Consider the following 24,246-nt stretch of genomic DNA (forward strand, 5'->3'; position numbering starts at 1 on the left):
CTCTGCCCTCCTCCTCCACGCTCTCTCATTCCTCCCCCCATCAATCTCTCCATCCCTTCATCAATCCTCTATTCCTCTTCCTCCTTCAGGGGATGATAAACAACTCCTGGAAGGCAGGCGCTGTGTGTTATTAATCTCGTTAGCCTCCATTGTGGCTGGCATGTGGTTGGAGCGGAGTAAATGACTGTTCCATTTAATTAGATTGAATGAACTGTATGATTCTGTGAAGGTCATTCACGTGTTCATGTCGTGGACTTTCACTGAGTGATTATTCTGTGCCAGGAACTGTATTGGACACAGGCAATAAGGAAATGCATGTGGTGTAGTTGCTGGCCTCACAGAGCTCACGGCTTCGGGACAGGTAGATAGAAGTGCAAATGTCTCATTCTGAGAAAGAGAACAATCTTAGGAAAAGAGGTGGATGGAGAAAGCCAAAAATGGAGCTGGGTATGGGAGTGAGAGGTGGATATACCATGAGGAGCAAAGAGTGGCCAGCACAATGTCAAGAGATTTCTAGTTTGGGGGTGCTAGTGGAGGAAAGTGAGGAGAACTTGAATGAGTTCGTATCTGATGACCTTCCTTCTCCTGGTAAACTGGGAGCAGAGACAGTCTGCTGAATTGAAGGGGAGCAGGAGTTGGGTTATGTAGATGACAACAATGACAATTACAATTCTGCTTTACTGAGTCCTTAGGATGTGCCTAGCACCACTTTAAGGGCTTACTAAAAGTAACATTTCATACTCATGGCAGATGGTGAGATGGCAATTCTTTTTTTTTTTAAGATTTTATTTATTTATTCATGAGAGACACAGAGAGAGAGAGAGGCAGAGACACAGGCAGAGGCAGAAGCAGGCTCCATGCAAGGAGCCCGATGTGGGACTTGATCCCGGGTCTCCAGGATCACACCCTTGGCTGCAGGCGGTGCTAAATCGCTGCGCCACCCGGGCTGCCCGAAATGGCAATTCTTGATCCTGTTTTATTGATAATATAAGGGAGATGCAGAACAATTAAATGGCTTGCTTGAGTTTAAGCATCTACTGAATAGTGGAAGTATGCACACATCCCCTTCATAGCCAGTCATTTTAAGCATGAAGGTACAGTGCCTCCTGAAATTGCAAAGGAGGTTTGGTGAATGTGACCAGCGTCTATGGTCCTGAGGAGAATGAGAGCAGGAGGCAGAGGCTGACAGCCCCAGACAAATGTCAGAGTCAGTATACTGAAGATGCCAAGGGCACACTCTCAGAGATGATGATTTTTAAATGACACCAGTTGGGATGGACTCATTTTGTAATTTTTAATTTCTTCATTTGTAATAGGAAGAGTGTTGGGCAGCTTATATTTATGATCCCTTTTCACCCTGTGATTCTATGTGTGGTTTACTCTAGAGGTACATATACACAATCCCTGAGACCTTTCTTTGTGTTGGGGACCTTTAAACCTTCTGTAGTAGTAACAGATTTGTTCTCTCAACCTATATAATCCTGCTTATGATTTTCTAAATGTTTATAAATATATATATTTCTCCTCTGGCTATAGGGCACTTCCAGGATGCAGGGGAGAGTCCTATATCAAGCAGAAGCCAGCAAATAGCTTTCAATAGCTTGTTCTGCAGGCTTTTGACTTTAGTACCAAGTAGAGGTAAACATGGAAATTAATTTTGGTTTAAAAAATTCCAGAAAGGGGTTTATTTAGTCACCAATAGCATTTCTAGTTAAATGTATTTGGAAGTAGTAAAAATATGCCTGGGAGGCAAGGCAAGTTCAAGCATTTTCAGGTACAACATTAAGAACACTGATAACCTTTTATATAAAGCAGGGATGCTGTGCAGCAGAGTTAAGTAATAAGACTTTGCCTGCAGGATATTCCAATCGGGGAATCCATTTGAAGGATATTACAAGCCAGAAATCATGAGACACAAAAAGCTGACTTATTTCCCAGCAATCCTGCCATAAAGCTCTATTGACTGGACACAATAGTCAGATCGATGGTGTCTGGGAAGAGAAGACGCTCAGAAACCGGTCCTCACAGCGAGTCATTAACATGTCCATTGCACTGTCAGAATTGCTTTAGGAACCAGGTTGATGAAGCAGCAAGAATAAGAGTAGCATTCTGGTTCCCTGGCATGGGGGCAGGGCGTTGACAATTGGTGGGAAAGACTGAGCTGGGAATGGTTCATCACACCTGCCTGAAGGCAATTTCACTGATGGACTGCCCAAATATCTTGATAGAGGTCACAAACACAAACCACTGATTTTACCTTACTGAAGGAGTCCAAAATCCAGGTTGTTCTTGGTTTTTCTCTGGAGGGCCAGAGAACCTCCTGCACCTTTGCTTCCTCCAATCCCCGTGTTAGATCTGAATTGCAAGAGTCCTGGCTACTCTCCTTTCTGTGCTGTTTCTGGGCCCATTTTCCTCATGCTTCAGTAAGGATAAGGGTATCTAACTTCATATGCTTATGAGGATTGAATGATACCATACCTGTTAAGTGCCCAGTACCGTGCCTGACTCAGTAAATGGTCCTTACTTGCAACTCCTTGTGTGACAAACATGACTTCAACCAGACTTCTTCAGATCAGTGCAGCGTTTGGACAGGAGAGTGGATGGGAAGGCTCATTGTGGACATCTTGTTTAGTTCTGGGGGCCACCTGCTTCTTTAGCAGAAGACTCTCTGTCCACAGTTGCTTGGCAGGAGGCTCCCCAGACACAGCCCTGGTGCAGTTTTCTGCATTATTCTCAACCTCCCACCCTGAATGAATTTGTTTTTCCCCCGCCAAAAAACGAGATCCTGGGTGTATTTCGGCCTGCTTTTAAAAAGAATCTAGATCCAAAATAAGAAAGAAATTTAAAGTACAATGAAAGTAATAAAAAATAAAAAATATATAAAGTATATACATAACAATTAGATTAGGACTTTATAAAAAAATAAATGAAAAATAATGAAGAAAGAACAAAGTACAGAGGAAGCCAGATGAATTCATGTCTGGTTTATGTTGCTTCTGGCATAGTGAGAACACTATAGACAGTTTTTGTTCTTCACGCCAGTGGGTTCATATGCAATGGCTATAAATACCAGGCTGGGTTGTCATGTCATTGACTCCATTCCACATCATTTATTCATTTGTTTCCTTTTCCTTTTCCTTTTTTTTTTTTTTTTTACTGTGTATAATATCTGCCTCCATCTATTTATCAGAAAATCTTGCTTCAGCTACACAATATGACAAAATCTAAGCTGTTTCTACTTAGATTCTCACTGTTTCTGCTGCTACCTCTCCAATCCGCATCACTGTGCTCTTTTAGTTGATGATCACAGTAGTCCCCTTGCTGCTACGTCTAATTGGGCCCCACTGGGATCCGTTCTCTGTAGTGAGACCAGAGTGACCTCGTAAAACTGCACTTGAGAGCATGCTGCTCCCTTTTCAGAACTCCCTGGTATTTCCCATGATAAATAATTTCCAAAGCCCTTTTTGACCTGTCGTGTCCTATCTTCTCAATCCCTTGTCATCCTGCTCCCATTCTGGGTATCACACTGCCCAACTTCTATCTTCCTCTCATGGGATATACTGATTTCATTTCTGTATTTACACTTGATCTTTCTTCAGCCCAGAATATCCTTCTCCCTAGATCTTGACATAGCTGGCTTCTTTCTTTCTTTCTTTTTTTTTTTTTTTTTTTTTTAAAGATTTTATTTATTTATTCATGAGAGACAGAGAGAGAGAGAGAGAGAGGCAGAGACACAGGCAGAGGGAGAAGCAGGCTCCATGCAGGGAGCCCGACATGGGACTCAATCCCTGGTCTCCAGGATCAGGCCCTGGACTGAAGGCTGCACTAAACCGCTGAGCTGCCTGGGCTGCCCCCGTAGCTGGGTTCTTTAGGCCAATCGGGTCTCAGCCTAACCACCACCCCCATGAGAGGCTTTCTCCAACCTTTATTTATTAAGATTGTTCTCCATTATTCTGGATCACATCTTTTAAACTTGTTTATGGCAGTGTTTGAAGATATTTTGTTTTTTTGCTTTTGCTTTTGCTTTTGCTCTGTCTTTCCTTCTAGGAGATAGGGCCCATAAAATTTTGTCTGTTTTTTTTTTTTTTTTTTTTTTTTTTACTGCTATCTAGCTAATTTACTCACTTAATGTCCAGCATGTGCTGGGCACACAATAATGCTCAATACATATTTGTGGAAGGAAAGAAGGAGGGAGGGAGGAAGGAAGGGAGGCAGGTAGGCAGACAGGCATAAATGTTCCAGGAATAGTAATGTATACAAAAATGAGATACGAGAGTTGACTAAGACTCTGCCTCTTTGTTCAAGGAGCTTTCATTTGAACAGAGGGTTTGGGGAACCCTGGGTGGCGCAGCGGTTTAGCGCCTGCCTTTGGCCCAGGATGCGATCCTGGAGACCCGGGATCGAATCCCACATCGGGCTCCCGGTGCATGGAGCCTGCTTCTCCCTCTGCCTATGTCTCTCTGCCTCTCTCTCTCTCTCTCTGTGACTATCATGAATAAATAAAAAATAAAAAAAAATGTTTTGAACAGAGGGTTTGGAAACGTGCACAAATATATAAGTAAAGTATCCAGAGAAGTTAAGAAGGAAGTAATCATAGATCTTCTAGAAAAGGGGTATGACCTAAAGTCTTTCATTCAGTAGCCTTGAGGTAGCTCAGTCTCTCCTTTGGCTCCTGGATTGACCCTGGCTATGTGTAGTGGGGGCTCATTCTTCCTTGGTGACTTAGCAGAAGATTCTTCATCCATAAATGAGCAGCTTCAGTGAAATTGTTGGAAGTCAGGTGAGATATGCTAGATACGGTTTTCCATGAACTATGAAAAAATATGGTTGTGGGAGTTCCTTTCCCTCAAGAGAGGAAAAGTTGTAGTAATTACCCTCAAGGTTATTACTTGTGGAGGGGTGAGGTTTCTGACATGGTGACCCCAAGACAAAGAAAGGTGTTTGAAAGTCAACCCTCATTTGGATGGGGAATGTTTGATAGTTCTGCCATCTAAACTTCTACATGTTACTCCTCAAGGTGGAAATTTTATATGACAATGCAGAACTTAGTTGTTAAATTTGTATCAAAATGGAGTATGAGCAATAAGAAATTAGGCAAAGACATTCAGGCTACAAATTATTTCAAATTACATAGCAACCATTTTCTGACAGCAAAAAATGAGTTTCCAGGCTATTCTGCTTAGAGTAAAATCATTATTTAATGATTTGTATTAGGTGTTATGTATTAGGTGGTCCTGGAGGCTCATTTGTTATCCCACCTGTAAAATCAAGTAGGTTAATACCTGATTTTAGTAGAGCTACATGCATTTCATTGTATGGAGTGATGTTGTTAATTGGATGAAATTAAGTGTTGTGGCATAGTATATAGTCTGGTATCTTTCACAATTATATTTGATTTCTTAGGTTTGCGATTGTATCAGAGGATTTTTTTTTAAAGACTTGAAAGTTTCTTCAGGGAAAACAAGAAAAAGGGCTAATCACTGTTTTTCCTTCTCTGGTCAAAATATCTTTTAATTCGTTGACAACCTCAGTGATTTTTATTATTTTTTTTCTTTCAAAAATTTTATTTATTTAAGAGAGAGAGTGCAAGCAAGGGGAGGGAGGGAGGGAGAAGCAGACTCTCTGCTGAGCAGAGAGCCTAATGCGAGGCTGATTCTCAGGACCCTGGGATCATAACCTGAGCCAAAGTCAGAGACTTAACTGGCTAAGACACCCAGGCACTCCAGCAACCTCATTAATTTTTAAAAGTTCAAACATTTGTACCTGTATATTGCAGCAAATTAATCACGTTTGCCAGATATAAAACTAAAAAAATATAGAAAGTAATAAAATGATAAAGGCTATTCCAACAGAATAAATAGAAGAGTTTGCAAGAGCCTAGATCTTAGACCATAAATGATGAGATCATCTTAAAATTCTGTGAAAACCTAATGTTTCACTACTCACTGTTGTTACACAAAACTAAAGGAAGTAACTTCCATGGAAAGTGTAAGTCTTAATGGAACTGATTTGAACTGGATGTTGATATATAACTGAAGTTTTGTTCATACATTAAAGAAAAACAGACACTTAAAAAAAGAACCTTATAAGATTATATTACATAAATCAGATTTGTCTATGTTATAAATCAGTGCTTAAAATAATTAGACCACATCAAGATTAAAAACTTCTTTAAGACAGAAGATATAGGGACTCCCAGGTAGCTCAGTAGTGGAGCATCTATCTGCCTTTGGCTCAGGTGCAGTGTTCACAACAATTAATTCTAGGTTGTGTATACATGGGTCTTTGTTACAGTATTACCTGTAGTATCCTATAGTTAAAAAAATTTTGGGGGGGCACTTGGGTGGCTCAGTGGTTGAGTGTCTGCCTTTGGTTCAGGACGTGATTCTGGGGTCCTGGGATTGAGTCCTGCATTGGGCTCCCCACAGGCAACCTCCTTCTGCCTATATCTCTGCCTCTTTTTCTGTCTTCTCATGAATAAATAAATAAAATCTTAATAAAAAGATAGAATATAGGGATCCCTGGGTGGCGCAGTGGTTTAGCGCCTGCCTTTGGCCCAGGGCGCGATCCTGGAGACCCGGGATCGAATCCCACATTGGGCTCTGGTGCATGGAGCCTGCTTCTCCCTCTGCCTGTGTCTCTGCCTCTCTCTCTCTGTGACTATCATAAATAAATAAAAATTAAAAAAAAAAGATAGAATATATCATAAGTAAAGTTAAAAGAGAAACAAGAATAGGAAAAGATTTTTGCAATATATATAAAAACAAGTGATTAGTATATAGAATTCATAAAGAATTTCTACAAATCAATAAGAAAAAAAACCCCTCACCTTTAGAATAGGTAAAGGCTGCAGTAAAATAATTTAGAGGCAAGGAAACCTGATTGGCTAATGACATGAGAATATGCTTCTCTTTGTAATAATCAGTGACATGAATAGTAAGTGAACAAGATGTCATTTTTGCCATCATGTTGGCAAAAGTTAAGAAGTTGGACAATACCATGTGTTGGCAAGGATGTGAAAGGAAGATTCCATACACTGTTCTCATGAGGGTAAATTGACAGAGTAACTTTAGAGAGCAGTTTGTTTGTCTCTAGAGTAAAATTTTAATTTGCATATACCATACAATCCAGTAATTTTACTTCTATTTCTTTATGATTTGTCTGTATGCCTTGCAAAACCTTTGCTTTCAGGTACTGGGAGCTAGATTTTTGTGTCTTTGTAACAGTGGAAATTTTGCAACAACTGAAAATGGCCATGAATAAGGGAAAAAATAAATTAACTAGTGGCTATTAATATAGAGTAATACTGTGTAGCCCTTCATTCCTACCAATCAATATATAGTATTCCACTATATTGGCAAATGTAGCAATATTAATAGATCTCAATATCATAATATTGGGTAGAAAGAGCAAGATGCACAGTGATATATACATTTTATGTAAAACTAATGAATGACACATTTTATTATTATGCATTATATTGTTATTTTATCATTTCTGGATATATATATATATATATATATATATATATATATATATATATACAGACTAGAAGGATGCTCATTAAAATCATGACGGAGGTTACCTCTAAGACAGGGGTAGAGAAAGAGCTGGGAACTAGGCACAAGAAGACAAAGGGAACTTTATCTGTAATGTTTTGCTTCTTACATCAAATGATGAAGCAAAGGTGGTGCAGTGTTCACAACAATTAATTCTAGGTTGAGTGTACATGGGCCTTTGTTACAGTATTACCTGTAGTGTCCTATAGTTAAAAACTTTGGTGGGAGAGGGCACCTGGGTGGCTCAGTGATTGTCTGTCTTAGGCTCAGGACGTGATCCTGGGGTCCTGGGATTGAATCCTGCATTGGGCTCCCTGCAGGGACCCTGCTTCTCCTTCTGCCTGTGTCTCTGCCTCTCTCTGTGTGTCTCTCATGAATAAATAAATAAAATCTTAAAAAAAATTTTTTTCAAGAAAACTGTATTAAATTTTTCAGACCATGCAGATTGCATTGAGGGTTTGGGGACCCATTTTCCTTACTGTGGGATTTTAAGCAAATATTTAAGACTTCTGCCCTTTGGCCCTCACATCCAGAATGAAGATAACTAGTACTTGCAGAGTGGTGGTCCAAAATACTTACCCTTTGGGGCTTTCCTGAAGCCACACTTCACCTGGAAGCCTTCTTCCCATCCCTTCTCTCCTCTGCCCAAAGGCGCAGTGCACATAACACAGACCTTCCGTGTTCCCGAGCATCCTGTGTACTGAGACACTTAGCACATTGCTTTGTTATGTCTCACTGTGGCCCATCTCCAGTAGGTAAAGAAACCTGGCTGTAGAATATGTCAAGCAGGAACAAGTAGTACATGCTCAATAAACTGAACTTAGTAGCCATAGGAGATAGTTAATACATATTTAATGAGAAAATAGATGAGCAAAAGAACGATAACATGACAAGGCTTTATAAAGCAAGATACCTTGCAGTGGCTCCCAGTTCTTATTATTCTTTTGACTTCAGTGAATAAATGTAATCCCCTCAAATCCTTTACTTAATCCCAGTCTACAGTCTATATCCTTGAGATTTTCCTGCTCTGTGAATAGGGTCATTAATATGCTCTCACTGAGAGACATCAACATTTATATTTAGACACATTAAAGAATAAACATTTCACGCCCGTTTTTCTGCTTCATAATTTGAGATAAGCATACACTGAAGTTCTAAAATGACATTTCATGCTTTGAAAATTCATTTAACAAACATTTTTAAAAAGAAGAATAAAGGTTTTCTCTCAGCCACTGAATAATATTAATATAAACAGCACTGGGTAGTTGTCCACAGTGACTGTTGGCACTTTGTCAGCTCTCCAGTGGGTTTTTTGACATATGAAGGACATGAGGTTTTAGAGCTTTCAGAGGATCTGGAAAATACATTTTTATTGTTCTTCTTCATGGATGGAGAAGCTTTACAAAGTTGTTTTCTTTTTAAAGCACTTGATGTTTTGAATGATCTTTTCTTCTACATCAACAAAGGGAATGACACGACATAGCCTTGTTAGCCTGAAGCACAAGGAATGAAATCACAGGGAGATAAAAGACCCTGAGGGAACCAAAGCTTAGGAAGACAGGGTGTATATTTCAAGAAGAACCATGTTTTTCTATCCTTTGAGACAGTAGAAGATTATTTTGGTCCCTCCTGAAAGATACTCAGTCTGTAGAGAGATTTTCCTGAAAGTGACTTACTTGTGCTTTGTCTATCTGCTAGAACAAAGGGTTGAATTTTCTTCCCTATTAATTTTTCCCATAGTCCCCAATTTTTCTATGTTTACAGTCAGTGGTGACTGTGACAGCAAACTTCCATGTAAATAAAATATATTTTTAAGTCAGTATGGCTGAGTGCTATATTCTAATAGGCACTTGACGTTTAAATTTTTTTATTTTTTAAAGATTTTTTAAAAATTTATTTATTCATGAGAGATACACAGAGAGAGAGAGAGAGAGAGGCAGAGACATAGACAGAGGGAGAAGCAGGCTCCCTGTGGGAAGCCCAATTCAGGACTCGATCCCAGGACCTTGGGATCACGCCCTGAGCCAAGGCAGCTGCTCAATCACTGAGCCACCCAGGCATCCCGGTACTTGACATTTAAAAGTTAAGGACACTTAAGGAGTCTTACTTTCAACAGCAATCCTGGTGAGGGTAGTTATGTATTATAAACTGACATCACTTTGCCTATGATAAGGCTGAGTTCCAAGATAGAGTGTTATCCTTCTCTAAGTGTTTAGTAGAGATGTATCCGCAAGCTTCTTGAACTCTGTAGAGTTCTACAGTTTGACGTCTCAGATGCTGGAGGTATTAAACCAAGACAAACAAAATAAAAGGACAACCAAACACAGACAGCTCATTTCATCTAGGATTTGTTTAGACCTAATGTGAGTACACAGAATTGGCCACTTTTTTTGTTCTCTATAATTTAGAACCAGTTGCTTTAGAAAAGGATTTTAAAGTTTATAGTGAGTTTCAAGGCTGCTTCTGTTGTCTTAATGGCTATAGATAAGCTTGAGGCAAAATCAAGTCCTTGGGATTGGTGCCAGTAACATGGCAAGATTCTCAAGATTTTATTTATTATCACCTATTTCTTTATGCTAAGGGGAAAATTACCAAGGAGTTCATGGGTTTGTTTCTAAATTCCTCCTTTTATATTTTTGGGCTCCAGGTACAAGCCTACTCCTCTGGACACATGGGTCATCAGCCAATAGGGGAAATGTCTAAATCCAGTTTTTATTTGGCATTTCAGAATGGGATGTCACATAACAACTGGGTTTCATTGTGGGCCTGAGCTTTTTCCAAATGGCTTTATGAAAAACACTTGAAAGGGATGATACCAGAGCTTGTTTTTTTACTTTGTGGAGTTAGTCGGCAATTTGTTTTTGAAATTCACATTGTGAGAACCAACTTGTCCTTTTTCTCATGAGTGATTCATGCAAGACAAACAAATAATACCAACCAGAAACAGGCCTGTTATTCTCGCTTTATGTACAGCTGGAGGATGTTTTTCTAGAGTGTTTTTTTTTTTTTTTTCCTGGGGTTGGATGTTCCATTGTGCCAACCATCGGATAAAATTTCTGGTATACTAGCTCTGTGCTGTGTCACACCTACCAACAAGTACTTTTGTGTAATTAGTATGTTCCACCATTTCCATGGGGCAATTGGAAAATGAAGTGTAACAAAGGTTGGGGATTTGCTCAAGTTCTATGGCTATGAAGTGACAGTGGCTCAGCTAGGGTCCAGGTCTGTCTGATGCTAAATGATTATACCCTTCCTTGAGCCAGCTGGTGATTGATGACTTTTGTAACAAGGTGAACTTGATGGTAAACATTACTCCTTCATCTAAGGGAAAAATGATTTCATCCTTTCCTTTGTTGTTGTTGAGGAGTGTTTTGGCTGAGGCAATGTATTCACGTGTCCTTGTTCTTTCCTCCAGAGCATCCCTCAATTTGGCATTTCTGTTTATCTCTCCTTTCCTTATTCTTCCTCTATACCAAGACACAAGATTTACTAAACCATCTTCCATTTGTTCAAAGAATTTTCTAGTGCCTTGTTTTTGTCAATACATCTGTGTCTATGGACATGTGGAGACATTCTGCATCAAAACCATTCTGATGAAGCTGCTCTTAACACTTTAAAGCCTGAGAAAGACCATTTTTAGGTATAAAAAATTTTTTTTCAAGCATCTGTGAGACTTTTGTCTTAGAATGTTCCCTTTTAGAAATCTAGAGAAATAGCAAATGTGCACTGATACCAGATTTTGTAACTGATGGGCATCAGTTGGGATGAGATGGTCCATATGGTGTGGGGGCAAGATCACAGCTTTGGAGACATTGACAGGTTTGAGTGATTCACTGGCTTTTGCCATTTGAATGCTAAGTGACTAAGCAAATTACCAACCAAGTCCATTTTGCACGTGAAATGTTAGATACTTACAAACCTAACATCTCATTGAGTTTTTGTGATATTTGAAGAAAATAGCTGCATAATGCTGACGCCCATTTGAAACTTGATGTACCTTACAACGCCTTCACTCTCTTCCCATCCTTGGAATGGGAAATTGGACTGAGGGTTTAAAGAGGGTCAGGAGAGGAGAATGTTCTGAGAAGTGTTAAGATGGTTTTACAGGTTTGTTTGTGAAAGTTAGCTATAATGCTTTACATTCTTGTTCATTTCATTCACTCATCAAACAGACCTTGAATGCTGGCCATGTGCCATATGGGCCTAGTTTTCAGTTTGGTGTGCTCCTAAAGCTCCTAAAGCTAATGCCATTAATGGTATTTTCACAGTATTATTGGCTATTTTGTTTGCACAGAATCGTTATCAACTCCCGGAAGGCCTTCAGATCTGACATCTCCTTAATTTTATTTTCTCTTCTAGAAGTGCCCTATGTTCTCACAACGAAGGTAATTTCCTATTTTCACTGCCTCTAAATATTGAGTCATTGGCTGACCGCATAGGCTTGCTCAGTGAAAGGTCTTATAATTTGCTGCTCTGCCTCAAAGGATCATGTCTGATGAAATTGTGGGATATTCTGTTTGACCAAAATGTATAATTTCACTCGCTTAGGAGCCAGATGACCTTATGAAAAATGCTTGGACTTTTCTTTGTAGAAAGTCTTGGGTTTCTGATACCAACACTTACCAGCCAGGTGTTTTGGGACATTTTACCTAAATGGTCTCATCCTAAACATTCTCTGTGTGCTAAATGTGGTAATGATACCAGCCTTGTTGTAATTGCTGTGATGACTAGAAAGAGGTGTATAAAGCATGGAGCACACAACAATAGAAATGCTCAGCAGATCAAACCATTTAAAAAACCATTTTTCTGCTTGCTTTTCTCTTACTACCAAAAGGATATACAATGATTGCAGAAAATTTAGAAAAGCTGGTTAATCTAAATGAATAAAAGAAAAATCAAGCATACTCTTAAGACCCAGAGATTCCTGATGGTACCATTTGACCGTAAAGCCATTCAGTATCTGTCTGTCTATCTCTCTTTCTACCTTTGTCATGTTCTCTCTTCTCCCCCCCTTCCCCAGATATTAGGTTCAGCCATATACAGTTGCTGATATTTGGCCTTTTTTGATCTAAATTAATAACAATTTCATCTGCTTCGTTCTAACATATTGCTACAATTGGATTGTCTTGTGCCCATCATTTTTAATCTACTTTTTACAATTAAGATATTGCTAATGTCTTTCAAGTTCATTAAATATTACTCTCTAATATCACTTTTAGTTGATGCATAATATTCCATTGCACGATTATATCAGTTTCTTTTCACCTGTATTCTACTACTAGAAGATTAGGTTTTTTTTTTTTTTTCCGATTTTGTTACTATAAACAGTACTGGGATAAAGATCACTGATAGATTTGGAGGGAGTAAAATATAGTGGTTTATAATACAGACTGAAGACAAGAGGTCTTGCTTCACTACTTACTACCCATGTACTTCTAGCAAATCACCTGGATCTCCATTTCTTCATCCATACAAAAGGAATACAATACTAGCTACTTCCCAGGGCCATTGTGAGAGTTCCTCTATTTCAGGTGCTTAGATGGATGTCTATGCGCACAGTGTAAATATTTTAACAAGATAACTATTGTGAATTGTCACTGCATTTACCCCTGTATGCTTCTTCGTTTTGGAAAAATCTCAAAAGAGGAATTTATGACTAAAGAGCTTTTGGTACACTAGTCCAGAGTAAAGTCTAAAACAGATGTGGTAATCCACTTTCCCATAGAAGTGCCTAAAAGTGCTGGTTTTCATTAAAAGAAAGCGGTTAACATTATCCCTGTACATATCAAGCTCATCATTGTTGTTACCCTACTTTATGACTGGGGGTGCACAGTTCTTTCTCAGTTTAATATCCCTGAAATCAGAATGCTTCTCACCATCAAAGTCAACAAGGTGGCTCCTGTGACTCTATGGGATTAAAATTTTGGTCTAGAACAACTGAGATCAAGAAAGGCTGTCAGTATGTCTTAACACCTGTGAAATTCAGTTTTATTTGATCGGGAACAAGGCACGTGTATATAGAAATTGTGATCTGAGTGCAAGAGGAGTGTCGTGGAAAATATATACTGATGTCTTTTTCAGAGAGCATCTGAGATCGGATCTGAAAAAAATGTACCTGATGGACAGAGAAGGTTTCTGAGCTGAGCTTGGAAGACTGGGGAGGACTGCAGGAGGGGGAGGGCATGTCTGACATCACTCCATGTCTACTCATTTCTATACTGACTTCTTTTGTTATGCACAGGAAGAGGATAGTGGCCATGATGCAATAGAAGAAGGCATTCATGGGCATTTCAAAGCCTTCTGTTTTATGTATCATTTTCTCTGAATGCAGTACCTCCTGCAACTTCCCTCACTTTCAGGAGCTCCTCCTTCTACTTACAAATCCTCCACCCATTACCTAAATAGGGCACACTTTGCCTCTAGGTCTCAGCTTAGACATCATTTTATGTGGAAAGCCTTGCACAACTCAACAACCCTGGTTAGGGTTCATCCTGGTGTTTTCTGTTATACCTTTCCATATCCTTACCCTACTGCTCAGGGTGTTTTATTGTCTAATTACTTAAGGCCTCTGCCTTAACCTATAAGCTTCTAGAAGCAGGCATTCTGCCATTTTCCTTTGAACTCTAAGCCTCATACTATGGCTGACACATAAAACTGAGTAAATTCAGTACCTACCCATTGTTGTAACTTGTGCTTACTGGTGTCACTGAACGTTGTAGGTATAAGGGCTCCGAGGTGAGTCCATTGTCTTGTGAGGATCCAGTGCTCCACTAGTTGTCACTAAGGGTTGTAGCATGAACCCTATACTTCTGATACTACACAGTAGTTTAAACTTCCTCTTATTTCCATCTGATTGTGAGAGCTTATTAGAGCACACTGTCTGTGCTGCCTGAGACCCTCATTAATCTGTCCCCTGAAATAGCTGCATGAATCTGGATATGCTGCACCGAGAGTCCATTTCTAACAGTTAGCACAACTCAACAAGAGATGCAACCAGAAGCTGAAAATGAATCCCTTATGTGCACTAGAGTTCTTTTCAGTTTAATCTGAAACAAAGGTTGGTTCATATATATCTTTTCCTATTAGAAGATTCAAGCTCTTGCCATTTTAATGTAAACTACTTTTAAGTTGCCAGTGACAGTAACCAATTCAGGCACTTTTTCTTCAGGAGTGAAATACTTGCCCCTTGAGATTAGAGTGAGGTGTTAAGTAAAAGATGTGAAGTGATTTGACTTCAGAGTCTCCACACTGTCTTTCCAAACACAGTACGTGAATTCGGGATAACTGGTCAAGCTTGGTGTTCAAAAAGAACAAATTCTGCATCTTGTCTAGATAGTCAACATACTCTTGTGTTTGTAGTAAACAGGCTTTTGTGTGATAAGCTGTAAAAAGGGATGTGTTGCAGTAGTTAAATATGACAAATGAAAAAAGGAAAGGAAGTCACAGTGATGCCTAGATTCAAGCCAGGCTTCTGTGTCCCACTTGTTCTACTTCCTGCTTATTTGTCTATACACTTTTGTATGTGGATTTTTCCCTTGGCGTAGCTTATGTTGATGCCTGGTATTCACGATGTGAGGCCCATGTATCAGTGGCCTCTTAGGGAAACACAGCCCCAAGGAGAGAAGCTGTCACTTCAAAGCATGCCACAGTGCTTAGATATGGCCAGGAAATTAACCATGTCGGCCGCTATAATATCTCCCTAAGAGCCTGAAACACTTTCTTTGATGCTGATAGTTATCAATTTCTGCTATGAACTTGTTTCTGTCCTGAGGAGGTATCCTAAGGGTTTTTGTGTTTTGGTTTTTTTTCTTTTGCATTTGTCTAACTTCAAGAAAATAGAAGTGGTCTCTGCCTGACTGCTCTTCTGGAAGAGAAGGTGTTGAATGTGATGTGGAAATGGGTCACAAGGAAGTAGAGAGACCAGTTCTGTCCCCTGATACCTTGACTTCTTCCTACTGCTCTCCTGATACTGTAAAACATATTCTGTAAAGTGTCTGTGTACCAGTCAACCCTTATCCCAGTGTCACAGTGGGGAAAAAGAACTCTAACCCACCACACTTGTTTCTTTCTAAATGCTTCTGACATGATCTGGATGTCCTTATCAAGGTAGTTTTATTAGCTAAAATTTTGTTTTGTGTCAATCAGTTAATCCTCCATGATACACTACAAAAAATGAGTATTTCATTTAGTATCTTAGGTTCGCAGAAGTCGAGAGGGATATGGAAACTTTCAAGAAGGTTCAGCAAAGAAAATGAGTGAAATTGAATAGACTTCTAAAAATTAAGTAAAAGTACTGCAAGGAGAATCTAGCCTGCAAGGAGCAGGGTCAAGGATGCATTCACGTTTCAAGAATAAGATCTTGTATAATACAGAGAACAGTGATGAACCACATCAGATACACCATGAGAAGCACAGGAGAAAAAAAGGATCAGATTCTAGGATAACAGATTTAGCTTAAATGGAATGAAGATTTTCCTTCCTCTTAGGACTGATGAACCAGGGAACAAGTTACAAAGGACTATTTAATTTATTTGGGCTTACCTTAAACACAGGAGAAATTCTTCTGTTTTTGGGTACCTGAGGGCATTTAAAGAAACATACTCTGTTTTTTTTCTCCCAAAGGATATATCCTAGATTGAAGGAGTTGTAATTGAAAAAAAAAATGCTTTGACCATATCCATAGGCAATAAAAGAAGCAACTATATGAATAACAATTAGGCTTAAATCTCAGAACTACTACCTAATCTTATTCTGTTTAAGAAGATTGTGAGTTCTTAGGTAATTGCTTTCTTCATCTGCTTTAGCTTCTGTAATCCTCTCATTGTTTTTAATTGTGTTAAAGTATGTTTGTTAAAGTACTAAGGAGAACAAAGCCATACTGACTTAAAACAAAATTATTCATTTAAACCTTTTGATATTATGAAAAGGAAGGTAGGTTCTAATGTTGGGAGATGAATCCTGCATGTCTAATAAGTTGTTTGTTATGTGTCTGGTTTTCTTTCTTTCTTTTTCTTTTCTTTCATTCATTTATTCTTTCTTTTTCTTTTCTTTCATTCATTTATTCTTTCTTTTTTTTCAATAGTTTATCTGGATCTATTGAAGTTACAAAATTTTTATGACGGGAGACTATTTTTTAAATCATAAAAGCAGTTTATCCTAAGAGCTCCAGGCACAGCGCATCTTCCCTAATGATTTTTATAGCATCTAATTAATAAATAAATATGCCGCTAGCTAGGCAATGAATATTAAGGGTTGGTTTTGCTTATCATCACCCTTTATAATTTTTAGAATGTTTGGGATTGAGGATTTTTCCTTTCCTGCTCCCCTATTCCTGCTTATCAACTTGAATTGCAGCCACTCTTCCTTTTCTTTGGAACTATACTTTTAACTCTATCTCTCAAATGATGTTTTCTATTACCATCTTACCTGGTTTCATATGCCTGTTGTCATTTGTTTTTGTTTTTGTTTTTTGGGGGAGGGAGTAAGAGTGCTTGAGTTCCTACCTTTGTGAGGAGGTAAAGGGGAGGGGAGGAGGGGAGAGGGGAGGGAGAAGTGCCAACTGCCACACAAGGCTGGATCTCACAACCTGAGATTATGCCTATTGTTGGGAAGTCAGTGAATTTCAATATTCGACTCAATTATTTTCTGTTTTTTTTTCCGATGACCTCCCAATCCACATGTCTTTTGACTGATACCATGAAAGCAGATAGGGAGTCTTTGGCTTGCTCTGGCCTAGACCCCTAGCAGGGTCAGTCCATGCTGCAGTAGATCAGCCTGTAGGACCCCTCTTGGTCTTCCCCATCACTGCCTGAGCTCAGGCCCCTGAGTCTCCCCTATTGTCTTTTTTTTTCTTTTTAAAGATTTATTTATTTGTTCATAGAGACAGAGACAGAGAGAGAGAGAGAGAGGCAAAGGCACAGGCAGAAGCAGGCTCCATGCAGAGAGCCTGACGTGGGACTCAATCCGGGTCTCCAGGATCACGCCCTGGGCTGCAGGCGGTGCTAAACCGCTGCGCCACCAGGGCTGCCCTCCCCTATTGTCTTACCTGCTGCCATTTTTCTTGGCAAGTCTTCCTGCCTCTTGCTGTGAGCTCCTTCCTGCCTCTTCCTCAGACTGTAGCCAGCTGACCTTACTAGGAATGCAAATTTGCATTGTTCCTAATTGTTTAAAATCCTTTCAGACCAGGGCACCTGAGTAGCTCAGTGGTTGAGTGTCTCTGCCTTTAACTTGGGTCACGATCCTGGGGTCTTGGGATCAAGTCCCACATTGGGCTCCCCACAGGGAACCTGCTTCTCCCTCTGCCTGTGTCTCTGACTCTCTCGTGAATAAATAAATAAAATATTTTAAAAAATCCTATCAGACCAATCCTTTATTCACAAGATGCAATCCAACTCCTTAGTGTGTTAAAGCCCTCCCCTGAGCTGAGCTGAACCTTCCCATCTGGGTAGCTGGCCTCTTCTCCCCCACCCCCCACACTGCTTACATCCTCCAGTAGCCAATTACTCTAGCCACATCAAACTCAGCACTCCAGATGCAGGAAACAAGACTCAGCAAGGCATGAAGCTGGAGAATGGTAGCACTGCTTAAGCAAGCAATGGAGTGACTAGAAGTGGCTCACTTAGTGCTGAACACATTTATGAAGCATTGCCATGGGTTGGTACCAGAGCCCAATGTCCAGCTAAGGAATGGTGATGAAGGGATCATCAAGCCATCTTTTTTTTTTTTTTTTTTTAAGATTTTTAAAAAAGATTTTATTTATTTATTTTAGAGAGAGAGAGAGTGAGCCTGAGCAGGGGAGAGGGAGAAGCAAACCACCTCCACTCTGCCCAAGCCCAACACAGGGCTCAATCCCAGGACCCAGGACCCGGAGATCATGACCAGAGCTGAAAGTGGGTGCTTAACCCACTCAGCCACCCTGGCACGCCAAGCCATTCTAGTCAAGGGCAAAGGCAAGTTGGTTCTGAAGAGCTTGCTATTGCCTGCATCCATACTCTGATGCCCTCCATTGTATCTCTCCCTGCAGCCTGTGATGGTGATCACTGGGGGCCCCATTGCAGCAGCCGGTGCCAGTGCAAGAACGGGGCCCTGTGCAACCCCATCACGGGGGCTTGCCACTGCGCTGCAGGTTTCCGGGGCTGGCGTTGTGAGGACCGCTGTGAGCAGGGCACCTACGGTAATGACTGTCACCAGAGATGCCAGTGTCAGAATGGAGCCACCTGCGACCACGTCACAGGGGAATGCCGCTGCCCACCAGGGTACACTGGAGCCTTGTAAGTGACATGCTGCTTAGCAGCATGGCAAAGTCCGCTCACCTTCTCCATCCATGCTGCTGCCACTGTCAGATTCCTAGGCTTTTGTTTCCTTGCTGCCTGAAGTCTCTGAGAGGGTGGGGCTCTGGCACAGAGGGGATGATCAGCAGTGACAGCCAAGAGATGCTCCTGCTGTTTGACCCTTGAACATCAGACTCCAACCATAGTCTAAGGGCCAGGTTTCATGTTCTCCTTTTGGCAGGGCGGAGATAGAGAGGACCAGGATGTTTCATTGAGTGGTAATATTTGGGAGTCATTAGAGGCAGATTTGAGGTTCTGCTTGGATTCCCCCACAGTTGCATTTATGTTACATTGCTAACTGTTAACAGGCCATGTTATTCTGCTCTGTGTGTGTGGCAACTAATTAACTGGTTAAAGTTGGGTGGGTTCAGTGCCATAGGAAAGAGAAAAAGGGGAAGATGTTAGAAATAGTCCATGATGAAAGGTTAACTAGGTTACTTAATACCAGTAGCTACATATGTTGCTTTGTGACCATCAATGAAACGTATCACATTTGTGTAGGATATGTGCACAGAAATAGTTTAATTCTTTCTGGATACTATTGAAGCAACTTCTTAACCTCCACTACTTTATTTTGTGTGAAGGACATTTCTTCCTTTGGCTTGTATTAGCAAACAGAAAAAGAGGCAGAATTTGCCAAAAAAAAAAAAAAAAAAAAAAAAAGAGAGGTAGGAAAGAGAAAAATCTCATTCCCTTACTGAGAAAATTACACTTGTAAATCACAGAACTAAAACTTGAAAAAATGCAGCTGATTAGGTAAATACTTCCTGCCAACAGTATTAACAGCTATAAAGTAGAACTAAAGAAAAAAACCGCATTAGCCTAGAAAGCCCTGAGTTCCAGAAGAATGAATGATCATCTCAAACTACTTAATTGTTAATATTGCTTTTATGGGCTTTTATTAAGGACACAATTGAGTAGAGCTTTGGAAAACTTGGAGCAGTTTTATAGGAGAGCAAACAAGACAATTAAAGGCTAAGAGAAGAGACTTCATTCATAGGAAAAGGATGGGGGCTAAGGGCATGGAAAATGATCAGCCTCAAGAAGAAAATGCTGGAAACTGATTATGAAGAATCTGTGCACAAAAGAGGGGATATGCAGACCTTTCCATCTCCTCTGAGAATTGAACAATCCTACAAACAAAAGCAGACTTTGGATGCAACACAGGAGCTTTCTAATAGTTACATGGGGAGACCCTGTCCCCAAGGAGTGTTTGGCTGGGAAGAGTCATCATTGGCACTCTCAGATAGGATACATTCTCTCCAAATTCAAATCATTTCACTAGAAAATACCCCCAAAGAAGGGAAAAGTCTAGGCAAGCGCTCAAAGAGTTTTCCAGCTAATATGATTAATGCTTTGATGTTAACCAAATGAAGAATATCGAGCAGAGAAAGCTTGCCTGTTTTAGGGCCCTGGGCACTGTTGTGTCTGTGAACCTGAGGGTTGCGAGTTTGGGTAAATAACAGTATCCTTTGTTGCACATCAATTCCTCAGCTGTGAGGACCTTTGTCCCCCTGGCAAGCACGGTCCGCAGTGCGAGCAGAGATGTCCCTGCCAAAATGGAGGAATATGTCATCACGTCACCGGAGAATGCTCTTGCCCTTCGGGCTGGCTGGTAAGCTTCCTTCCTTCCCTCCCAGAGCCACCTGTTCCAGGATACTCAAGTGAAAATGCACATGGAAGACTCTAGTACAAAGAAAAGTTACATTGATTGTCAAAAATTGCACAACTGGAAATAGCTGACTATTTTCAAAGCTGGAGTCCTTAAGTCCATTTTCAGGCAGAAGGTGATTCAATCTTGAAGTGCACTAAAGGTCCTCATGTAAAACATAGTGGCCATCTGTCCTGAACTTTCCCTCAGGACAAAGAAGAGGGAAAACCTCATCTCACATATGACAGACAATATTAAGCCCTGAAAGTATCTAAACATAGGTTGCCTGGGAGATACTTTGGGTTTGGCTCCAGTCCTCTGCAATAAAGTGAATATCACAATAAAGTGAGCCAAATGAATTTTAGGTTAACTAGTGCACTAAAAGCTGTTTACTACTAAGGTACTGTATTCTATGAAGAGTACAATGACATTATGTCTAAAATACCAGTGTAGATACCAAAACAGTTACATTAGAAACATCAGAGACCACTGATAACAGATCACTGCGACAAACATAATAATAATTAAAATTTTTAAAAAATACTTGAAAATTCTGAGCCAGAATTACCATGACTCAGGTACACAAAAGGAATACATGTTGTTAGAAAAATGGCACCAAAGGACATGCTTACTGCAGGATTGTCACAGTCCTTCAATTTGTTTAAAAAACAACAACAACAACAAAAAAACCCCACAATATATCTGTGAAGCACAATAAAGCAAAGCACAATAGAATAATATATGTCTATAACTGTTTTTATAATTAAGTTCCGTGCATCACTATTGTTCTTTGAGAACATTATTTTCAATGGGGTAAGCGTTATGTGAAAAAATTATGCGGTCATGCCCATCCAGAGATACACTGAGGTGAACTACATTTACCAAGTATTGCAGAGCTTCTCAAAGTTTCAGTACGAAAATCTAAGAGGAAGCTGTAACTCACCCCTTTTCCCAAACTTTGACCATGTTACACTTTCTTCATGTAGCACCTCACAGGTAAGGTGTTATGCAACACACTCAATGTCAACACTGGCTTGTTAACCGCATTTCTCCGAAACCAGGAAATGATACTGATCCTTAACCTGTATTGGTTTGTGCATACATCTGCTTAAAGGTGCAGCAGTAAAGGGCCAATGTCTGTTTCCTTTGTTAACAAACAAAATTTAAGAGAGCAATTTACTTCTCTAGGAGCTGTAGCAAAGCTGTGTTTGTAGGGTCATAACCAACTTCTTAATTACCATATTCAGTGATGACCCTTTTGTTCTCATTCTGCTTGGCTTCACCAAAGCGTATGACCCTGTTGCTCATCCATCTCCCTCTTTTATAATCTTTCTCTCCATGTCTGTGCTGACCCCCCTTCCTCTCTCTCTTACTGAAGATCTCTTTTCCTACGCCTTCTTCTCCATACCACTCTATTCCAATACTTCCTAGGTTTCAGTCTTATCCTTCTCTTTTCTCACTATAAATCTTCTCTGGAAATCTCACCTAGATCCATAGCTTTAACAGTCATCATGTGATTTTTCTAAATCTTGACCTTCCCTCACCTGGGTCCAGACATGTGTTTGTTTGTCACTATCCTATTAGACACCCCAACCTAGATGACCTTTAGACGTGAAGCCACCATCTGACTGGGCTACACCCAAGCTGGAGCCTTAGGAACCAGGCCTGGGATGAATGGGTCTGCTAATGCCCTTGTAGTCCTGAAGCAAAAGAAAACTGGAAACTATCTCCCAGTGAGAATCATAGGAAGTAAGGGAGAGCTCAAGATATGAGGGTCACAGAGACAGGTGGAAAAGAAATATTAGACCCAAGATGAAAGTTAGAAAGGTAAGCAGATGACACGAGCGAGGTCTGGTTCTAGAGGCAGAGCCTGGAGAAACTCCATAAAACAATGGAGTCAGAGTGAGGGGGCCTTTCACTGAGTGCCTGATGATGAGGTACACAAAGGGAGCTATTGAGGAGTACTGAGATGGCTCAAGCAGACCCACCAAAGTCAGTGTTAATAGAAGCAAACTTGTCATACACCCAAGCCTTTCTTAAGGCTACTCCTTTTCAGATTTTTAAAAATCTTAGTTAAAACTTAGTTTCTTAGGAAAAAACTAAAATTTCTTTCTTAGTTGCTCAAGGTAGAGATACTAAATTGTGTTTGAGTCCTTCTCTTCTTTATTTCTTACATGCAACCTTTTGCCAATGTTGACCATTGTTTTGTCCTTGGCAAGGGAAGGACTTTGTTGGGGCAGCAGAGTTTCCAGGGTCCAGAGAACTCCATGTTGTTTGGATGAGAGCTATAGGCATTATACTCTGCTAGGACTATTGTATAGACATCGTAGAGTTGCCTCATCTTGAAACTGAAGCTTTCTTCTTCTTGATTGGGGTGAATGTGATGTGGGATAGTGGCAATCACAGGTTTGGACTATGACCCAGTAACTGGGATGGATCCATCAGCCCGGGGGAGCATTTCCTCCATCACTTACTCTATACTCTGGGCTCGTTACCTTGATAGTCATTTCTTACTGATTGCTTCAGGTCATTTCTCTATCTGCATAGCTGAGCATCTAACTTACACTTCTTTCTCCAACATTTTATTTGTGCTGTCATTCCAGGTGCTTTTCGAAGATGAATTTATATTCCTTTACCACATACACACATATGTATTTCAATTCATAAGAATAATGTCTCACTTAAAGCTATTGCTCTCATTAATCTTTATTCACAAACAATATTTCAACAGCATCTCTGAAGCTGTTGTGGGACCACTACCAAATATGAGTAGAGTCAGCCCCTGAGAGAATGAAAATTTTCACCAGAACTCCTGCTTACCACAGGTTGACCCTTGGCATGCTATTTTTTCAGGCCTGTTGATGTGTTGTGCTAGAATGGAGGGATTAGAGCTATTTTTACATCTACCCCCTCCCCCCACCGTGTTGTGAACTAATTAAAGGTTGTGACCTTATCTTTGATTCTCAGAGCTTAGCTCTATGCCTGACGCATAGATGATTCTCAGTGAGGCATTGATTTGAATCATCTCTCAAAGGCTTTTTCAGTTCCAAGAGTCTGTGGAAGAACTTTCCTTGTTTGTAGATAGCTAGAAACCACCAGAGGAGACTTAATTAGCACACCAACTGCCTTTGTGGGTAGCCAGGAGTTAGAGGAAATGTATTTTCTTACGCTATCCAGAATAAACATTTACAAAACCATCTGGTGTTCACTAGCCTCCAATTTCAGAATGCCCACAGTCTGCCTTTTTTTAGAGAGAAGGAGGACAAAGCAACAGCTTGCAACAGTTAAAAAAAAACAAAACAAAACAGTTTAAATCCCTGTTATTTGGGATATGTTGTTTGTTCTAACAATAACTCCAATAAACAGATGATAAGCTAAAAGCCCAAGTTATATAGCCAAGTGAAGTAGAAAATCATAGAGTATTTCATTGACTTATTGGTACTTAGTCTTATTAACATAGAATTGGAATAAATATAATGACAGTGCCTGACAAGATGGACAGCCTCTAGGGTAAGGAGACATGTCCAAGTTACTCTCTTGATTTTTCTTCCCAGGAAATAAGCCTCAATATTGATCTTGGCCCAGCAAATTTTGTTCAACCTACTGGAAATAAAAGTGTTTCTCTTCTGAAATAAAATGTCTAGGTTCATTCTTATAGGGCTATTATATCTTAGGTGATGTTACCGTTAATTTGGTTATACAAAAT

The 24,246-nt window shown here is 40.1% G+C and overlaps 1 protein-coding gene across 9 annotated transcripts in view; it reads left to right on the forward strand.

The window, feature by feature from the left end:
• Window positions 1-24,246, forward strand: part of MEGF10 (multiple EGF like domains 10) — a 320,303-nt gene that overhangs the window by 234,949 nt on the left and 61,108 nt on the right. For all 9 annotated transcript variants that reach the window (XM_077911490.1, XM_077911492.1, XM_077911491.1 and 6 more), the window contains 2 exons: window positions 18,583-18,829; window positions 20,384-20,504. In XM_077911490.1, the coding sequence (XP_077767616.1) occupies window positions 18,583-18,829; window positions 20,384-20,504 (368 nt within the window). The remainder of the gene's footprint in view (window positions 1-18,582; window positions 18,830-20,383; window positions 20,505-24,246) is intronic.

Source organism: Canis aureus, chromosome 10 (assembly GCF_053574225.1).
Source record: "Canis aureus isolate CA01 chromosome 10, VMU_Caureus_v.1.0, whole genome shotgun sequence".
Taxonomy (NCBI): domain Eukaryota; kingdom Metazoa; phylum Chordata; class Mammalia; order Carnivora; family Canidae; genus Canis; species Canis aureus.